An 18,120-nucleotide genomic window follows, 5' to 3' on the forward strand; every position below is an offset into this window, starting at 1 on the left:
CTGTGGATGCTTGGGGATTGTCTTTGATCTTTTTATTGCTGAGAATAGCTGAATCATTCACATTTCATTGAGCGATTTTGCTGTTATCATATACAACCACTGTGTTACTGGTTGTCTTCACTTTACTATGCACCTGTTCATGTGAGTCTTTTCAGGTTTTTCTGAAACCATCCCGCTTGTCATTTCTTATAGCATAATGATAGTCCATCACAATCATATATCGCAGCTTCCCCAATTGATGGGTGTCCCTTTGATTTCCAATCCTTAGCCAGCACAAAAATAGCTGCTATAGATATTTTGTGTAAGCAGGTCCCCCCCCTGCCTTTTTATGTCTTTGGGATATAGACTTAACAGAGGTATTACTGGATCAAAGGGTATTCAGAGTTTCATAGCCCTTTCGACATAGTTATTACATTAAACTCAGAAGTAGAAGTCCATTATTGCTTAGTAGAAGTCAGGTAGGATTTGGTCTCCTTGACTCCCATCCCTAACTATCCAACAAGTAATATGTGCCTTGGTCTGAGGCAGCCACAGTGTGGTTAGGTATCTATGAGGTTAATTCTAGCTGAGGAAAACTTTATGTCATGTTTCTGGCAATGGTCTGATCCTGAAGGAGCCTATATTGGGGGTCTTCTCATTGGCCTGGGGATGCATCGGGAAGACAGATGCTACATTTCAGGAAAGATAGGGGAGGAATCCACTTCAGATCTGGAGAAGCTGACCAGACCACATAAGGACTTCCTGGACTTTGGTTTTCATCCCCCGTAAATTTGAGATCTGATGGAAGGAGGAATGGAGTTGGATGTTAGGAGTGTCCCATGAACAGCTGCTTAGTGTGGTCAACAAAATCAGCCCCCACATCACGCTTGAGTACAAGATGTAATTAACAGGGTCTTGAGTTCATCTCCTTTGGTGGACAGTCCACTCAAATGCCCCCAACTCCTGGGGTGTTTCTACTTTTTTGTCCCATCTACCCACTGAATGGATTCTTTTCTTTGGGGACATGTGTAGAGACTTCTTACTGCTCCTCAGAAAAATGGGAATAACAAGTTACGGACTTGGTGGCAAGTGTCTTGGGTGAAATCATGGCTCCAACATTTCACACCCTGAACAACTTTAGGCAAGTCACTTACATCTCTAAGCCTACATTCCATCATCTATAAAATGTTCCTTTTGGACTAGATGACTTCTAATGTTCCTTGTACCTTTAAATCTATTGATCTTGCATGTGTATGTATGTGTCTATGTGTGTGCATGTTTGTATGTGTGTGCACTTGTGTATGTACATGTGCCAGTTCATGTGTGTGCATGTGTGTATATGTGTGTTTGTGCGTGTGTATGTGTAAAAGGGAGGGGCATCAGGGAGTGATTTCCTGACCCCATTGCCTCTCTCTTTTCCTCTTCTAATTGGTCTTCCAGCTCTAAGATTCTCTCCACTCCAATCCATTTCAGAACTGTGGAAAAAATCAGCCAGAAGCATTTAGACTATAGGAAATAGGGCTACCAGAAAAATGAGGGATAGCACAGGGTAAGAAGTCCAGCCTCCAAGCATATCCAACCAGAGCAGAGACACATATAGCCTACAAGGCTTGATGTTTGCAATTGGAGATAGTAGAGGGTGACCTGAAAATGACACATGGCACTCAGAAGGGCTTGGGGGATCAGGAGGTGCCAGACAACTCTAAAAGGCTCATGACGGAAAATGCTATCCATAAACAGAGAAAGAATTACAGAGTCTGAATGCATTTCGAAGCATACTATTTGTTCTCTCTCTCTCTTTTGTTTTGTTTTGTTTCTTCTTTCTCGTGGTTCATTCCATTGGTTATAATTCTTCTTTACAACATGACTAAAGTGAAAATATCTTTAGCCTATATCAGATTCCATGCTGACTTGGGGAGGGGGAGGAGATAGAGAGGGAGAAAATTTAACAATCAAAAACTTGTGGAACTGAATGCTGTAAACTAAAAGCGAATGAATTCCTTTTTTAAAAAATTGAGCCAACAGCCCTACCCTACCCCAAAAGGTCAGAGAGCAGAGCCTGCTAGCCTAGACCCAGAGTTGAGATGTTGAGTAAATAAAAGAAAATGTGGTGTGTGTGAGTGTATGTACATGTGCTTGTATGCGTGTGTGTGTGCATGCCTATGAGTATAATTATTGTGGAGAGAGTACATTTGTAATTATTTGCATTTGTATTAATAATTCGTAATTTGAAAGTAATGATTTAAAGGGAAAAAAATGAATATTCCATTGACTACCTAAAATAAATAAAGCAAGAGTTTAGATGGATGGATAGAGAGACAGATTCTCTAGAAGAAAGAAATGAAATGATAAATATGTAAGAAGAAAAGTGATAAACTTAACAAATAAAAGACTCCCTTAAAATTAGGAGAGACCAAACAGAAATCAACAACTCCATGAGACAACAAGAAAAATATTTTTTAAGCTGAATAAGAAATACGATCTGATTTTTTTAAAGAAACAGACTTGGAAAATAGGGCAAAGAGAAATAAAATGAAGAATCATTGTTCTCCTTGAAAACTATGACAAAAACAAAATACTTGAATACTACATTTCAGGAATCATATAAAAACTGCCCACAATTCAAATATAGGAGTGGAAAGGAATCTATTGAGGTATTTTAAAGGGGGTTCTATGATAATATGGTTCTGACATTTTAGTAGGGAGAGAAGAAATATGTATCCTTTCAGAATTTTAATATCTTACATAAGTTAAATAAAAAATAGAGGTCCCAGGGGTGTGTTTTGTTCTGAGGTTTTTGAGGAAAGAAAGAGAATGGAGAGTAAAAGAAATATACTAGTGTAGAAAGGAAGAAGAGGATGCAACTCATCATTGCTGAAAATCATGGTTTGTGAGAAGAATATACATGGACATAGGGGTCAATGCTGTACACCTCAAAGGTACCACGCTCTCATCTTAATTGGCTATTGAGGGTTGAACGCACAGTTTAGTGTAGAAATACACCAATCTCAACAATGGAAAGCAAGGAGTAATGAGGGTGGGATTAAGAGAGAAGAAAGCAGAAGAGGCAGGATAGCTGCAAGCAAAACCAACATCCTGAATATGAAAGAGGGATCAAAGGGAAATATATATGTATATGTATATGAATATGTATATATGTATATGTATATGCATATGTGCATGTGTATGTGTATGTATATATGTGTATATGTATGTATATGTGTATGTATGCATATATGTGCATATATGTATGTGTATTTGTACATGTGTATGTGTATGTATATGTATGTGTATGTGTGTATGTCTATGTCTATGTGTGTATATGTATATGTATGTGTGTATGTATATGTCTATCTATGTGTATGTGTGTGTATATGTACATGTGTATGTGTATGTGTATGTGTGTATATGTGTATGTGTATGTATAGGTATATGTATATGTATATGTGTATGTGTATGTATGCATATGTATGCATATACATATACATATCTGTATGTGTGTGTGTGTGTATATAGATACATATATATAATTAAGGGAACGTCTAAACAAATTATGTTATATTAATACGAGGGAACATTATTATCCACATAAGAAATGGTAAAGCAACAATTTTAGCAAATCCTGTGTAATGCAATTTGATGTAGAGTGAAATAATCAGCCAGAGAACAATTTAAATAAGGACATGAAGAGTGTAAACAATGAAAAAAAACTTTGCAAGATTTAAACCTCTAACCAATGCATTGTCCAAGCAGATCTCCAGAAGACCTAGAGTGAAGCATGTCACCTCCTGACAGAGGTGGGGGCTCAAGGGACAGAAAGAGACATTAGACTTTTGGACCCAACCATTGGGCAAATTCTCTTTACTGAAATGTTTTCATTTGTTACAAGGTTTGTTTTTTTAATTATAGTTTTTATGCCTCAATTAAATATTATTAGTATCTGCACTGCAAAAAAGGAAAGCCATCGAAACATTTTTAAAACAAAAACGGAGCAGGATGAAGTTCAGAAAGAAACTTACGTAATTAGGATAGTTTTAAAAGTAAATGGATTTATTCAGTATTAATGAAACCATTAAGAAACAGTAATTCATGGTTTCCTACAGAATCTTTTCTGTGTTCCATCGCGTATGTGAAAACGATCTTTTGCATTGTGTCAGAATATTAAAAAATAAATTTAAAAAATGAAGATACAATCTTGTGAGTGTGTATGCACTCATCTGTTTTTACCATTCACTCAAACTGTGGTTTTGTGGCTCTTTAACCTTTCATAGTCAGACTTCTCAGAAGAAATTGTCCGTACTTTCTTTCCCTTTTCCCAATCATTTCTCATTCCTTATTATCGGAGTGAGCTTATCACTCAGCTAGAAGTACTCTTCAAAGGTATTAATGGTCATTTTTCAATCATCAAATCTCTTTTTAAAAAAATTTATTTTATTCTGACCTTAAGAAATACAACAAGAATTTCCATAGCATAGCAGATCTAATGGGCTTTTCTCAGCCTTCATCCTCTTGACATGATGTTGACCATTCTCTCCTCTTCACTATTCTCTACTCTCTGATTTTCCATGATATCACTATCTCTCAGCCCTCTTGCTATCCAGTGGACCACTCTTCCTCTGTCTCCTCTACTTTATTATCATCCCTATCCTGCCCCTTCTCTATGCATATGCTCCAAGGCTCTGTCCCAGACCTTTTTCTCTTCTCTACACATTCTTACTTGGTGACCTCAACCTCTCCTATAAATGTAATTATCACCTGCATACAGATGACTCTCAGATCTATACATCCAGTCCTAGGCTTCCTCCTGAGCTTCAGTTTTTCATCATCACAGCTTGGTTTGCCAGCAAAGATCTAAAAAGACTGACAGACCAAATAATGATCAAGAAACCCAAAGAATAACTGAATTAAAGTGTTTTCCTTTATGCTAAGATTACACAAAAAGGCAGCCAGAAGCATGAAACACTGGGAAAAAATTCCCACCAGGAAAACCAGTGCCAGCAGATGGAACTAAGCCAGAAACCAGCCAATACGCAGAGCAGAGCTATCTGATATTTCCAAATAGGTGGAATTCCAAATATGCTTCTCTAACTCAACCTATTCAAAACAGGATTTTTTTTCTCCATCCAAATCTGTGCCTCTTCCAAATGTCCTTGTTTTCAAAGAGACCTCCCATCCTCCTAGCCATGGAGGTTGGTCTCCTCAGAGTCTATCTCAGCTTTTCTCTCTCCTCTTCCCACATATCCAAACACTTGTCAAAATTTAGGGTTTCTACCTCCACAACATCTCTCCCACCTCTCTATCCTCTCCACCCATATGGCCATGAGCCGAATTCAAGCCATCATGATGTCTTGCCTGGAACCCTCCTGGATCCTCCTCTCTTTTGGTATATCACTTCTCCGCCAATTCTCTATTAACAGTGAAAATCATCGCCACACCATCTGAAACCTTACTCCCCTTTGTCGCTGACTCTCTATTGCCACTAGGCTAAAATATCTTGTGAGCTTGTCATTGGAAATCCTTGATCACACGACTCCAGTCTACTTTCAGGAATATTCACACCCTCCACATTCCAGCTAAATAAATCTACTTTTGGGAACACCAATACTTGACATCCCTGCCTTCTTGTTTTTCATAGACCTCCCATTCTGATATGCACACTCTTCTTACCTCTGCCTTTAGGAATCCCTGGCTTCCTTTAAAAGCCAGCTCAGAGTTTTCCTTTGGGAAGCTTTCCTTTGTCCCCTTAGTATTTGACATATTCTCTCCTTGTCAAATTATCGTGTGTAGGCTTCCTATCTGCTATGTCTTCTCTAGCCAAATGGAAGGTCCTTGAGGGCAGAGCCCATTTCTTTTGTGACTTTGTATCCTCTGTGCCTAGCACAGTTGCACAAGTATTTGTTGGTTGCCTGTTTACAGGTTCCAAATAGCTAGGAGAAGGTAGAGTCATTCCTTGAGAAAGGTCTTAGTTCCATTTTGGTCTTTGAATTCCCATCACCTGACATTGTAAAAAATATATAGTAGGCATGTAATGTGTTCTTATTAATTTGGGTTGGTTTGACACGCCTTGGCCAAATTGAAATATTGAAGTTTCAAGGGACCTTCATTTGTACCGAGGGAGCAGTTTGTCAGTCATACATGTTAGTCTGAGCTCTTCACTACCTCAAATAATTCCCCCCACTTTCCAAGTTTCTTCTGCAAAGTTAGGAATTTGGACCAAATATTCTCCAAGGTCCTTTCCATCCCTAAAGTCTTTAATCCTCTAGCTCATTTCACCATTTTGTATCCCCTCTCCTTTGGCATGGGAGCTATCAATTACTATCGCACCCACTAGATGCGTTGCAATAACCAATTGAGATTATTTCCATGTGACCTAATATTGAGCAGCCTCTCAAACATCCATTGGCATTCACATGGCCCCAGGATACTTCTAGGACACTGTAATAGCAATACCCATGTGGGGATGCTATTTTGAAGAAAAAGGAAAATGAAGGAAAAAAAAAACTTGGAAGTTGATGCATTAAGTTGTTCCCTTATCTCCCCACTTCACGAAGACAGGTCTGCAACTGGGCATTCTACGATCAAGCCCATGGAATCTCAGTCTGGAATTGTAGATCCTGTGGGTCCTACATATTCAAAGACATGCCATCTATATATGATAGGTCGTGAATATTTGTCAAGGGAAAAACAAAAAGAATCCAAAAAGGAAGCTACTTTAATGCCAATTAACAAATCTATAATTAATTAGGAAAATGATCTTCCCTACAAGTTTCACATATTGTAGTGCAAGCTGTCTGACTTGGCATGGACTCAGGCCTGCCAGTTTGTGGGATTCACAATTCACAGATGTTAGGAACTATCAGGCTGAGCGTGGGAGGAGAGTGTCAAGCTTTAAATAGTTTTTCTCTGCCATCCTGGCTGAAGTAGCAAAGAAAATGTTTCCCTATAGCACCTTCAAAACCCGAATTTCCTCTAAGGAAACTTTTCGTTTTTCCGGGGTGATTGCCCACCCTCCTGCCCGCTCTCCTGTCTGCTTGGCTTCAATGGTCGGCATTTGCTGAGGTCAGCAGGCTCCCAGGTGCACCATGGGGAGGTTACCAGCAGGGCCTGGAACTGGGACACTGGTGACAGTCACTCCAACTCTATTTTCTTCTGGTGGAGTTGGTTTTAATTTAGCTCCTGATTCATATTTCATTCACTCCCCAAAACCACAAACCCAGAATAGGTCTGCCGACAATGGCTCCTGGAGCAAGAGTGACAAGGTTATTTGGGCTGTGCATTTCTTTATGGTAAATGTTCCCATGTGGAGCAGTATTTTGGGGTTCCTCTCTGAGTATCGAGAATTTGCTTCACAGGGAGTATTGTTGATTTGGTTTTATTTGTAAACAGACTCAGGCATTTGACCTTTCAGAGAGTTGGGATTTTTTTTTCCTAAACATCTAAGGATTAGCAATTAATATATAGATTCTTGTCAACTTTCATAGCCCTGGTAGAACTTTGTTCTTTCAAAGTTAGAGAAAAGATTTCAAGCACTTTGGAATCCTCATCCTTCTTTTTGGGGGGGAGCGGGGAAGGAGAGGGAAGCAAGGAAGCAACTTTCCGAAGGTCAAGAGTTAAGAAGCTGAGGGTAGATCTCCCAGCCCTTCCTAGAGGGTAAGTGTGACTTCCCCACTTAATGTGATCAAGGAATTTTCCTGTCTTTGCCATTTGAGATTATAACCACAACACAGAGAAAATGAAGGAGAAAGGAAGTGGGAGAAAGAAAAAGACAGCTACTTTCCTAAATGACTGCAAACTATTTGAACCCCAGACACAGCCCAACAGGACGCTTGCTGAGGCAGAATCTAATGAACAACAGGGAAAAGCGGGTCATCTGGAGTGGAGTGGACACACACCAGCCGCTGAGCTGCCTCGTTCCAAGAGTCTGAGCTGCTGAAATTAAACTCTGATGCCATTCCAGCAGCCGGCCAATCCCCAGGGAGATCAGAAGTTCAGAGATGCCACCAAGTTCCCCAGAGCAAATGTGGCTACTCTACGTCAAGAGCTGGAAAGAAGATGTAGGGACAGGAGGAAAACAACAGTGCAGAGGATGCCCAGCTGGTAAGAAAGGGCTGCTTCTGATGCTTGAGTCACCTGATGAATCTCATTGGCCATGGCCAAAGACAGCCCCACCTCTTGGCAGATGTAGGAAGAGGGGGCACTAACGTTGTATATCTTATAGCAGTTGACCTGCTTGCTTTGAGCCTCCTGGCTTTATCTCTCTATATATGTGCATCTATCTTCTAGGCATATGTGTGTATATCATCTCTCTTTCCCTGCTTGTTTATGCCCAAGAGAGCTGGAAGAAATGAATGTCGAACCCTCACCATATCCCACTTTACCGTGCTGTCCTGACCCTTTCATCCAGCGGTGAGTTTCAGAGTGATGTGCTAACTTTTAGTCAAGCTTGAATGGAATGCCTTGTGATTTTGTGAGCATTTTTTTCAGGTTGGGGGTGGGGAGAACAAAAAAAGTCACAAAACCAGAAAGTCTGCCTCTTCTGGCCCAGAGCAGTGGTATGGTTGGTGCTGTCTAGTTTACTTATATTCCTTTTCTGAGAAATCTTCAGAGCTAACAAGTGTCGATGTGCACAGATGAGATGGCCACCTGCTCTAGTTTCATTAATGATGATAGAATTTTGAAGGATCAGTTTTTTTCCTTTGATTTCCCCCTTCTCCCCAATGTTCCTGGTCCCCCAAGTAAAATAAATCCCATTGGACAGAGTAGAATGCCTAGGGATTATGTTCCCAGAATAAATGTCAAGTCAAAGACACCTAGAGTCCCATCTGCTGGGGAAATTGACAAAGTGTGATTTAGCCACAGTCCCCCAGAGCAGCCCATGATTTACCCTGTGGTCCGAGGGTCTTGATAGAGTATCCTTTCCTCATTTTCTTGGATAGTAGGCATCATCTTTGTAAGCAGCCTGAAGCTTACAACATGCTATCTGCCTATGTCTCATCCATATCCGTCAAACAGGGGGACTGCTTAGTACTGAAAGAGATGTCAGCAAGCATGAAAAATTCTCTCTCTCTCTCTCTTTCTCTCTCTCTCTCTCTCTTTCTCTCTCTCTCTCTCTCTCTCTCTCTCTCTCTCTCTCTCGTTTCGAATTGAACTTGGCTATTTTTAAACTTGCAAATGTAATCTGAACAGTGTTTTTCCAGTCATAAAGTTACAGGAGATATTCAGGTCCTATATGACAGGGTCAAAAATTGGATCTGAGTTAGAATTAGGGCTGATTTTAGGAGTGTGGATGAGGATGGGCTGGGCTGTTTTCCCCCAAAATAACTTCCTGAAAGAAGGCTGGTGGAGTTAAAGAGTCGGGCTGGATGGGTAAGGGTGGACTCGTCATTCATCACTGCTGCCTCCCACAGCTTCTGGGCCAGGCTCGGGCTGGAAGAGCCTGGAGCCCGGGTCCAGCTACGGCTCAATTTCTGTCACCTGGCTTGCCAGATTAGGGCAGCTCTGTGATCATCTTCCCCAAGTTTAATTTGTCACTATGTTTGACACTAACAAGGCCTCAGCTGCTTTTCCTGGGAGGTTCCTGGTCGGCAGGGTGAGAGCCCACCCAGGACACAGGATGGGGGAGGAAAGAAATGGGAGTGAAGAGAAAGGCCGTGGAAAGGAGATCTGGCAGATGTTATCCAGCTTGGGAATAACAAGCCATTGGGATTTCTTGGGCTTGGGTTTGAAAGTCCCGACTTGTCACAAGCCTGGAAGTCCCTGCCTCTTCCCACACTTCATGAAGTTAGAGGGGAAAAAGAGGGTAGAGATATGTTCCTAATCTCCTGTCTCAAAGATGTTTTAATGTTCTGCTCATTCTTCTGAGATAAAGTATGAAAGAACATGATACCAATGATAGTCACCATTTTATTAACCACTTTAAGGATTGGAGAGAGCTTTGGATGGGTTATTTCCTGTTGGTCCTCAGAACAACCTGAGATGCAAGTGCAAACACTATCCACATTTGAGAGATGAGGAAAGTGAAACACAGAAAGGTTAAGTGATTTGCCCAGGGTCACACAGCTAGTGTCTAAGGCCATAATATCTACTGTGCCACCTAGCTATCACAAAGAGAACAGCTTCTTTGGGGGCTTCAACATCTCACTCAGTCTGGTGTCTTATGAGGAGAAACTGCCTTTGGCAACCTTTGGTTAGGTTGATTCTGTCCTCTCCTTGGCAGAGACTACCCCACTGACCAAAGAGGGCAAAGCAGGTAGTCAAAAAGGGATTTATGTCTCTACTTGAAGAAACAGGAATCAATCTAGCTTGCCTCACTGCCCCTGAGTTTTCATGTCAGGATGTCAGGCCCAGCATCCCAAAGACATAGTGAGTTGAAAATGGTCGTAAGTCCCCAGCAGAACCATAGATATCCGATAAATTTGGAGGAAGAGTCAGGAGTCACAAATAGAGCAGAAGACTCTGTACTCTCACAAATGCAGATTCTAGCCCCTTTCCAGGAAAATGATTTTGTGTGACTTAAGGAAAGAGTAGCAAAATTGGTCAGTTGAAATTTGATGACTAATAGTTAAAGCACATTATTCTAGGGATACTTAAAAGTATTTGCTGAAGACAGAAGCGTGTCTCTTGGAAATGACACATTGGGCTGCTGAAGTATTTTAGGTACACAATAAATGCTTTGATTCATCAATGTCATGTTTAATGTAAGCAATTTCTCTATGACAAATAACAACTTCACTGTGATTTTCCATTTAGCGGTTATAATCGATTTTGGGGGGACCAGAAATGACTAGTTTGGGCTAATTTTATGTGCCCTGTGAAATGTCCCCTTCAGAAACATTTTTATTTGCCACATAGAGAAACAGAGCTCTTGGTTGATGCCGAAGGAGTGAATGAATTGGAGCTGGTCATTCCCACCAGCCAGTGCTTGGACTTCTCAGTTTACAAGACCTATTTTAGGAGAGACCATATTGAATCACTTCACAGTCACAGGAACCTACAGTGTCAAATTTGTCTTTTCTTGACCTTGGCTTCATAAAGAAATGTTGAAAAGAAAGAATGGAAAACCCAAGGTGTTGTACCCAAACCACATCTCCTTTCCCAGGAAAGGGCCCACTTGGGAGCTATCCATAGGTAATGATTAAGGCAGTTATGTTATTACGCTACTAAACAAGGCCATTCAAATGGACATCTCTGTAAAAATGATGGATTTTAGCCACACCATGTTAGAGGTCAGAGGCAAGGCCTCACTCCAGGTTCTGCTTGTGGTAGCCTGTGGTGACCCATGGCCTTCTTCAGCAGCTTTGAGGCTGAAATGTTGATGAGGATGAATTGCTTTAACCTAAGGGGGGATAAAGAACTGTGGTCTGCTTCCTCCTGATGTGGACCAACAAAGGTGAGCAGATGAGGAATAGCTGCTTGGGAATTTATGGGTATAAGGACATTTCAGATAAGGAAATAATTTCAACCAATACAAGCTTTTACCACCTCTGGGGTAAACCCTTGAAATGGCCTTGTGATTACTCAAATTACCTTCCGTTTTCTTTGTATATACTCATAGCTACTGTTAGAACTTGATGACATTGCCCTTGAAATCACAGATGATTTCAGTTTTGTGCTGGTATCTCTGTCACCTAGTACAGCTCGTGGCACAAAATGGGAATTTAATAAATGTCTCATATTGACTGCATAATAGTGGTTGCAACAGACTTTCCAAGTAGGGTTTCACTGAAGGACGTCTGGGGTATGGCAGGAAGCACACTGGATTTGGGGTCAAGGGACCTGTATTGAAAGCTAGCTATGCTCCTTATTCCCTGTGGAACCTGCGGCAAGTCAGTTAACACACCTCTCCAGGACTCACTTCACCATCTATAGGCACAAACTCCTGTTAAGGGTAAGCTTTATCTCTCAGAATATTATTAAAAATGTGTGAAAATGACACACATTTAAGGACTTCTGGGTAAGTAAAAACTCTGAAGGCCAGATGGACATGACTGTCAATATAGCTGAACAAAACCACACCATCACTTCTACCTTTGTTGGGCGAGGACATGTCAGAGAACCATCAGCCCTCTGGGATATGGCCAAAAGGAAAGCCCTTCCATTTGGAAGCAGTTATGTGATCTAGCTAAAAAAGTAGTGTTTGCATGCACTACAAAGATTACAGCAAATCTTAATACTTGTATGAATAGGGTGTGAGGTGGCATAGGAAGAGCATTGGACTTGTAGGCAGGAAGACCAAAGTTTGAAAGCCATCTGAAACACTTGCTATTAGCGCAAAACTAGGCCATGCATTTAACTTCTCCCAACCTCAGTTTCCTCATCATAGGGGTGATGTGAGGCTCCAATGAGGTAACCCATGTAAAATGCTCTGCAAATCTGAAAACCCAGGTGCCCCTGACTCTGAGGACAGCTCCTTGTTCAATAAGTTTTCTCTCCTTCCCAATTTTCTCTAAAGTGGCTATTATCAAATTGATAGCTGTTTAACATTCCAACACATTGGAATCAGCAAACAAACCTGATTCATTTGGGTCACTTGGCTACGTGACCCAACATATGTTTGTCTTGCCCAGGAACCATCATTCTATCCTTTGGAGGATGTTGGGAGATATACTTAGCTGCTGTTGTTACTCATAAATTGAGGGAGATCAGCCATACTAAAAGCAACTCAGATCCAGCCTGCCATTCCTATTCAAATGCATGGATGATCTCCTGATATACTGCATTGTAAACATTTTGGTAAAGGCCTTATCATGTAGTGGGAAGAATGCTGCACTTCTTGTCTGAAGGACTTGAGTTCAAATCTCACCTTTGGGAAATATTGGGTATTTGATCCTGAGCAAGGCATTCAATATCTTTCAGTCTCAGCTTCCCCATATGCAAAATGGGGATAAACATAGAGTTGCTGTTAAGTTTCATTGTGAGCCCCACATGATATGAAACCCTACAGATTTTTGATTTATTATAAAGGATGTGAAGTGAGCCCAAGCTACAGAATCCTCCTATGCCTGTATAGTTCACTTATTTTAAAATGTATTTATCTAAAGCTTCTTCCCCCAATCCTCTCAATTCTGTTGCTTTAACATTTGAATTCTCTTCATTATGATATGGGTTGCCCCCACCTTCCTGTCCCTACCCTCACATTGGTGACTGAGAGAGACAAAAAAGATGAAGAAAACTGACTCCCTGAAATGCCTAAAAAAGATAGCATGTAAAGCTTTGGTCAGCCTCAGTCTCCTTATCTGTAAAACGGGAAAATAAACATGGCTTACTTTATAGGCTGTTGTGAGGATCAAATGAGATGCTGAACATAAAGTTCTTTGCAAACCTTCCAGAATTGTGTTAAGGCTACTTTTAAGGGTTGGGATATAGTCAAATATGCCCCCAGCAGTCCAGTCCATTGTTCCACTCTCTTGGAGGAAGGAGAATACCGTGCATTGTCTGCACTGTGTGAGACAGGGAAGAATAGGAGGAATTGCCCAATGGACTTCAACAGAGTATTGCTTTTACCTGGGAATCTCTTTCACGGTCTCAATGATGCTTATTTTTGTTGGTGTTCTCCTCATTTTATATGAAATAACCCCCAGTAGAAACCATGCTGAGAGAAATGGCTTGCCTAATATTTGATTTTTATGATTAATATTTGATGGATGGACCATTGCACCGCTGAATAAAAGGATTGTTATTGGTAATGAAATAGCTCACTTTCAGTCAGTCAGTCAGCAAGCATTTGGGAAGCACTTCCTATGTGGCAGGCACCGTGCTAAGCATTGAGGACACACATGAAAAGGCAAAAATCAAATCTCTGCCCTCAAGTCACTTTCTAGTGGGAAGACAACAGACAAAACAGCAATGTGTGTGTGAATACATACAGAGTCTATGGAAAGGATTCAGGGAGGGTGGGCTGGGGCTGGGGGATCCAGGAGGAGGTTCAAGAAACACCTCCTGCAGAAGGTGAAAGCGTGTCTGTTACAACTCCAGAAGCAGCCAGGATGATCAGGATGCCACACACCTCATCCTGTTCCCACACGTCCTTCATGTCTTTGGTTGGATCTCTGTATTATGAAAGCTTGTCATTTTACATAGCTTGGGGGTCATAAATATTTACTGTAGCTATAACTTTAAAAAAGAAAAGAAAGAGCCTAGCTGTGGTTTAATTGATGTAGGAAACTTTCAGGTGAGGAAATTCCCTCTAACCATGAAGGTAGGGATCTTCTCTGCAACTTAGAGTCTTAACAGAATCACCTAGGAATGACTTGCCCAGGGTCATACATCCTGTATGCATAAGAGACCCAGCCTTCCCTGGGTCCAAGGTCAGCAATCTGTTATGTCATGCTGCCTTTGTAAAAAACTGGGGGTCTTCCAATTTCGTTGGGTGACATGATGCCCAGCTTATTTTTGGGAACAGTTTCACTGAGAGGATATTCTTGTCCCTGTTCTCTTTATCTACTGTACTTTCCAGGATATTCTGGGGTCTGTATTTGTGGGACAGGAGGAGTATCTGAAGGAGATGAAGCTTTTGGTCTGAAAAGCCGAGCTCATCGACACCCCCAAATCAATAATGATCATATCTATGTGTATATGTGTGTTTACATTCCTCTGTGTGTTAGTGTGAGTGTGTGTCTGTCTGTGTATGTTTTGTACCCATTAGCTTACTAGAGCCTCACAAAAAAAACTGTAAGCTTGATGAGACTTTCTTTGTGGCCTCATTTACAGAAGGATCTAGTTTACACAATTTTTGGGAGTCTCTGAGAGCTTAAGGGAGGCTCAAGGGTTTATTTTACAGTGCATTTTAAGTATCAGAGAAAGTATGCAAACCATGATTTACTGAGCAGAAGTCCAACCCTCTAACTACTATACTACCCTGCCAACAGGCAGACCAGCATGTCTGATTACCAAAAGTACAGAAATCACCTCAGTCCCATTTGGCCGTATTCATTCATCAAATTCAGAATTTAAAACATCATCTTGTATCCTCCACCACCACCAAAAAATAAAAGAGAGAAAAATCCATATTGCAACATGATGCCTCTTTTCGTGTTATTTACATTAAGTCACGGCATCACTTTCCTGATGACATGGTCCTCTGCAAGAATGAAGGACAAACAACAAACAAAACAAATAATATTTTAAGTATATCAAACATCAATTGTAATGAATTCTGACTATAGAATAGAGGACCTGCAAAAATAAATCCCCCCCCCACAAAAAAAGATATATCAGGTCATGTCCTTAAGGGAATGGCCCCTTCGAACATAACGTTCAGTTAGTCTTAATCATGTCAAATTGTCAAGTTGATATAGAGAGAACGGTTCAAAGGAAGCTTCATTGGAAAACCATTCCTTTGCCATAAATTCACCATATTGGAGTCTATAGGCAGGGGAAAGGGACATAGTCCTATCTTACTCCAATTCCCCCCCCCCACACCATGTTAGCTGCAAAGATGTGGCAATATCTACACCAGAACCCCTCCACCCTGAAAGGGCAGACAGCCCTGCAGTGTGAAGCTAGAGAACCTCCTTTACTTAAGAGCCAAATGAATCTTGAAGTGAGACCTGCCCTTCCTGAGCTATCTTTTAAGTCAAGATCCCCAACTCTGAGTGGCTGGAGTTCCTTAACAACTCTTAGTAGTCCTGATGGGTGTTAGCCCTCCTAGAAGGCATACACCAAGGAACAGTCTCAAGCAACAAAGGTAAGATGGAAAAGACACTATAATTATCATCAAAGGCCAAAGACTGCAGTGTATATAATTAGCCACTTCCCCAAGCACAGAAAGGTACTCTGTTCAGTTGGAACCAGACAGAGGAGTGGACATGGGGATGGTATTTACATATTGATGCATTAGTGAGATTTCTATTCTCTAGTCAGGTCCCACTTGTTGCTTTGCACTCGTGTGAGTGTGTGTGTGTGTGTGTATGAGAGAGAGAGAGAGAGAGAGAGAGAGAGAGAGAGAGAGAGAGAGAGAGGGAGAGAGAGACAGAGAGAGAGAATCTCATTTGCTTTCTCTTTTCTCTCTGTGTTTCTCTGCCTCTGTGTCTCTGTCTCTGTCTCTGTCTCTCTCTCTCTCTGTCTCTCTCTCTCTCTCTCTCTCTCTCTCTCTCTCTCTCTCTCTCTCTCTTTCCTTCCCCCTTTCTCCAACCCTTTGAAGTTCAGAACAGATTCATCAAATGTAAAAGAAGTGTTTGCTCTTCAGTTTCATGTTTCCTGTCTGCCTTTCCCTTTCATTTATGATGCATGACCCAAATCTGCCCGTCCCACTGAACTGTAGTGGCCATTCTGGAAATCTGACTAGTTGTGTAGATTTCCCTTCACAATGAGAGGCCAGGCTGATGTGGACACCATGAGTAGCCCGGAAAGGCACTGGAAAATCAGGAGGCCTGAAAAGTAACCTTTTTGATCTAGCAAGATTCACTTAGCCAAATGGTAATTTAGGAGATGCTGTTGTATGTGAAACTAGCAATCACATAGTCTGGGTCATTCAACAACCTTCATCTTAAATGTATACTTGGAAAAGCAGCTAGGCCTCGTGGATGGAGGGCTGCCTATGGCCTTAGGGGGGTCTGCGTTCTAGTCATGCCACTAACACCCAGTAGCTCTGTAACTCCTAGAAAGTCACCCTGTCAGTGCCCCATAGGCCCTTGGAGACTCATTGGAGGCAAATGGCTGACTTGGGTTGGGAAAAGGAGCTTCTCCATTGGAGGTCCCCATCCACACACCATGTCACAGCAATCACAGCCATCTGCTTTCCAACTCTCTTGTGGGTCTTATTTTCCTCCATTAATACCTAAATTACCTATGAAGGAGATCTGAAGAAATACACTATCTATATCCAGAGAAAAAACAGTAAAAGAAGTATGCATATAATAATTTTACACACATATACATATATCTCTCTGTACACATGCATACATACATACATATTTGTGTCCAGTAGTAGACATCTCTAGGGTGGGAGGGGAGGGAAGAAAAAAATAAAAGAAAGAAATGTACTTCATAACTTTATCATATATTTAAAAGGAATAGCAAGTTGTACATAATAGATTTGCAGTTTTATGTGTAATCATCTTTTTATTATGCTATGTTATGGAATTGTTCTTTTCGTTCATAAATTTTAAATAGAATATATTTGTGTATATTATATATATGTATGTATGTATTTGTGCATATATATACATATACATGTACACACGTGTATGCATGTATATTTGTGTGTATGTATATATACACATATATATGTACATATATAATGTAAGATCCTGAAGGGCAGGGACTGTCTTGCTTGGTCTTTCCACTCTGCATTCTGCTGCCTGGCATGGAGTAATCATTTACTGTGTGTGTGTGTGTGTGTGTGTGTGTGTGTGTGAGAGAGAGAGAGAGAGAGAGAGAGAGAGAGAGAGAGAGAGAGAGAGAGATGATAAAGATGGCTGATAAACAGATGATAAAGACAGAGAGATGGCGGATCGGCAGAGATAGATGATTTAGATGGATGAAATAATGGGTCCATTCTACTTTGCTGAGCTGTCTATGGCACCTAAAGTTTTTCAATGCCCCTCACAAAGTATTGATTTGATCCTTAAAAATGACCTGGAGCATCATGTCTTGTAACAATGGCTATTCTGCAGGCAAAGAGCCATCAGAGGTTAAATGACTTGCCTACAGTCCCACAGCTAATAAGCATCTGAGGTAGGATTTGAACTAAGGTCTTCCTGACACCAATCGTTTGCTCTAGCTGTAGCATACTGGGAGGCTAGATGGCTCAGTGCACAGAGTGCTAAGTCTGGAGTCATGGAGACCTGAATTCAAATCTGACCTCAGACACACACTAACTGTGTGACCCTAGACAAGTCACTTATATCTCTATTTACCAAATCTCCTGGAGAAGAAAATATCAAAGCAATCCAGTATCTTTGTCAAGAAAACCCCAAAAGTTCTCACAGAGAGGCACAGCATGTCTCTAGTAACTCAACTTAACTTATGCTTCAAGGTTGCTAATTACCTAACTTTTTTTCTCACAGACATCAAAATGAAAAGCAACATTCCTAAGTCATGTCTTTGAAAGGCAGCATGTTTTTAGGGTTTAAATAAAACCTTTAGTTTTTTCTTTGAAATGAGTGAAATAAGTGATTCTGAGTCATCCTCATGGACGGT

At 41.0% G+C, this 18,120-nt stretch overlaps 1 protein-coding gene across 1 annotated transcript in view; it reads left to right on the forward strand.

Moving 5' to 3' along the window:
* Positions 1 to 7,924: 7,924 nt before the first annotated feature.
* Positions 7,925 to 18,120, forward strand: part of TP63 (tumor protein p63) — a 244,150-nt gene continuing 233,954 nt past the window's right edge. The window contains exons 1-2 of the mRNA XM_036756087.1: positions 7,925 to 8,076; positions 8,263 to 8,385. Of these exons, the coding sequence (XP_036611982.1) occupies positions 7,925 to 8,076; positions 8,263 to 8,385 (275 nt within the window). The remainder of the gene's footprint in view (positions 8,077 to 8,262; positions 8,386 to 18,120) is intronic.

The sequence above is a fragment of the Trichosurus vulpecula genome, chromosome 4, assembly GCF_011100635.1.
Source record: "Trichosurus vulpecula isolate mTriVul1 chromosome 4, mTriVul1.pri, whole genome shotgun sequence".
Lineage (NCBI taxonomy): Eukaryota > Metazoa > Chordata > Mammalia > Diprotodontia > Phalangeridae > Trichosurus > Trichosurus vulpecula.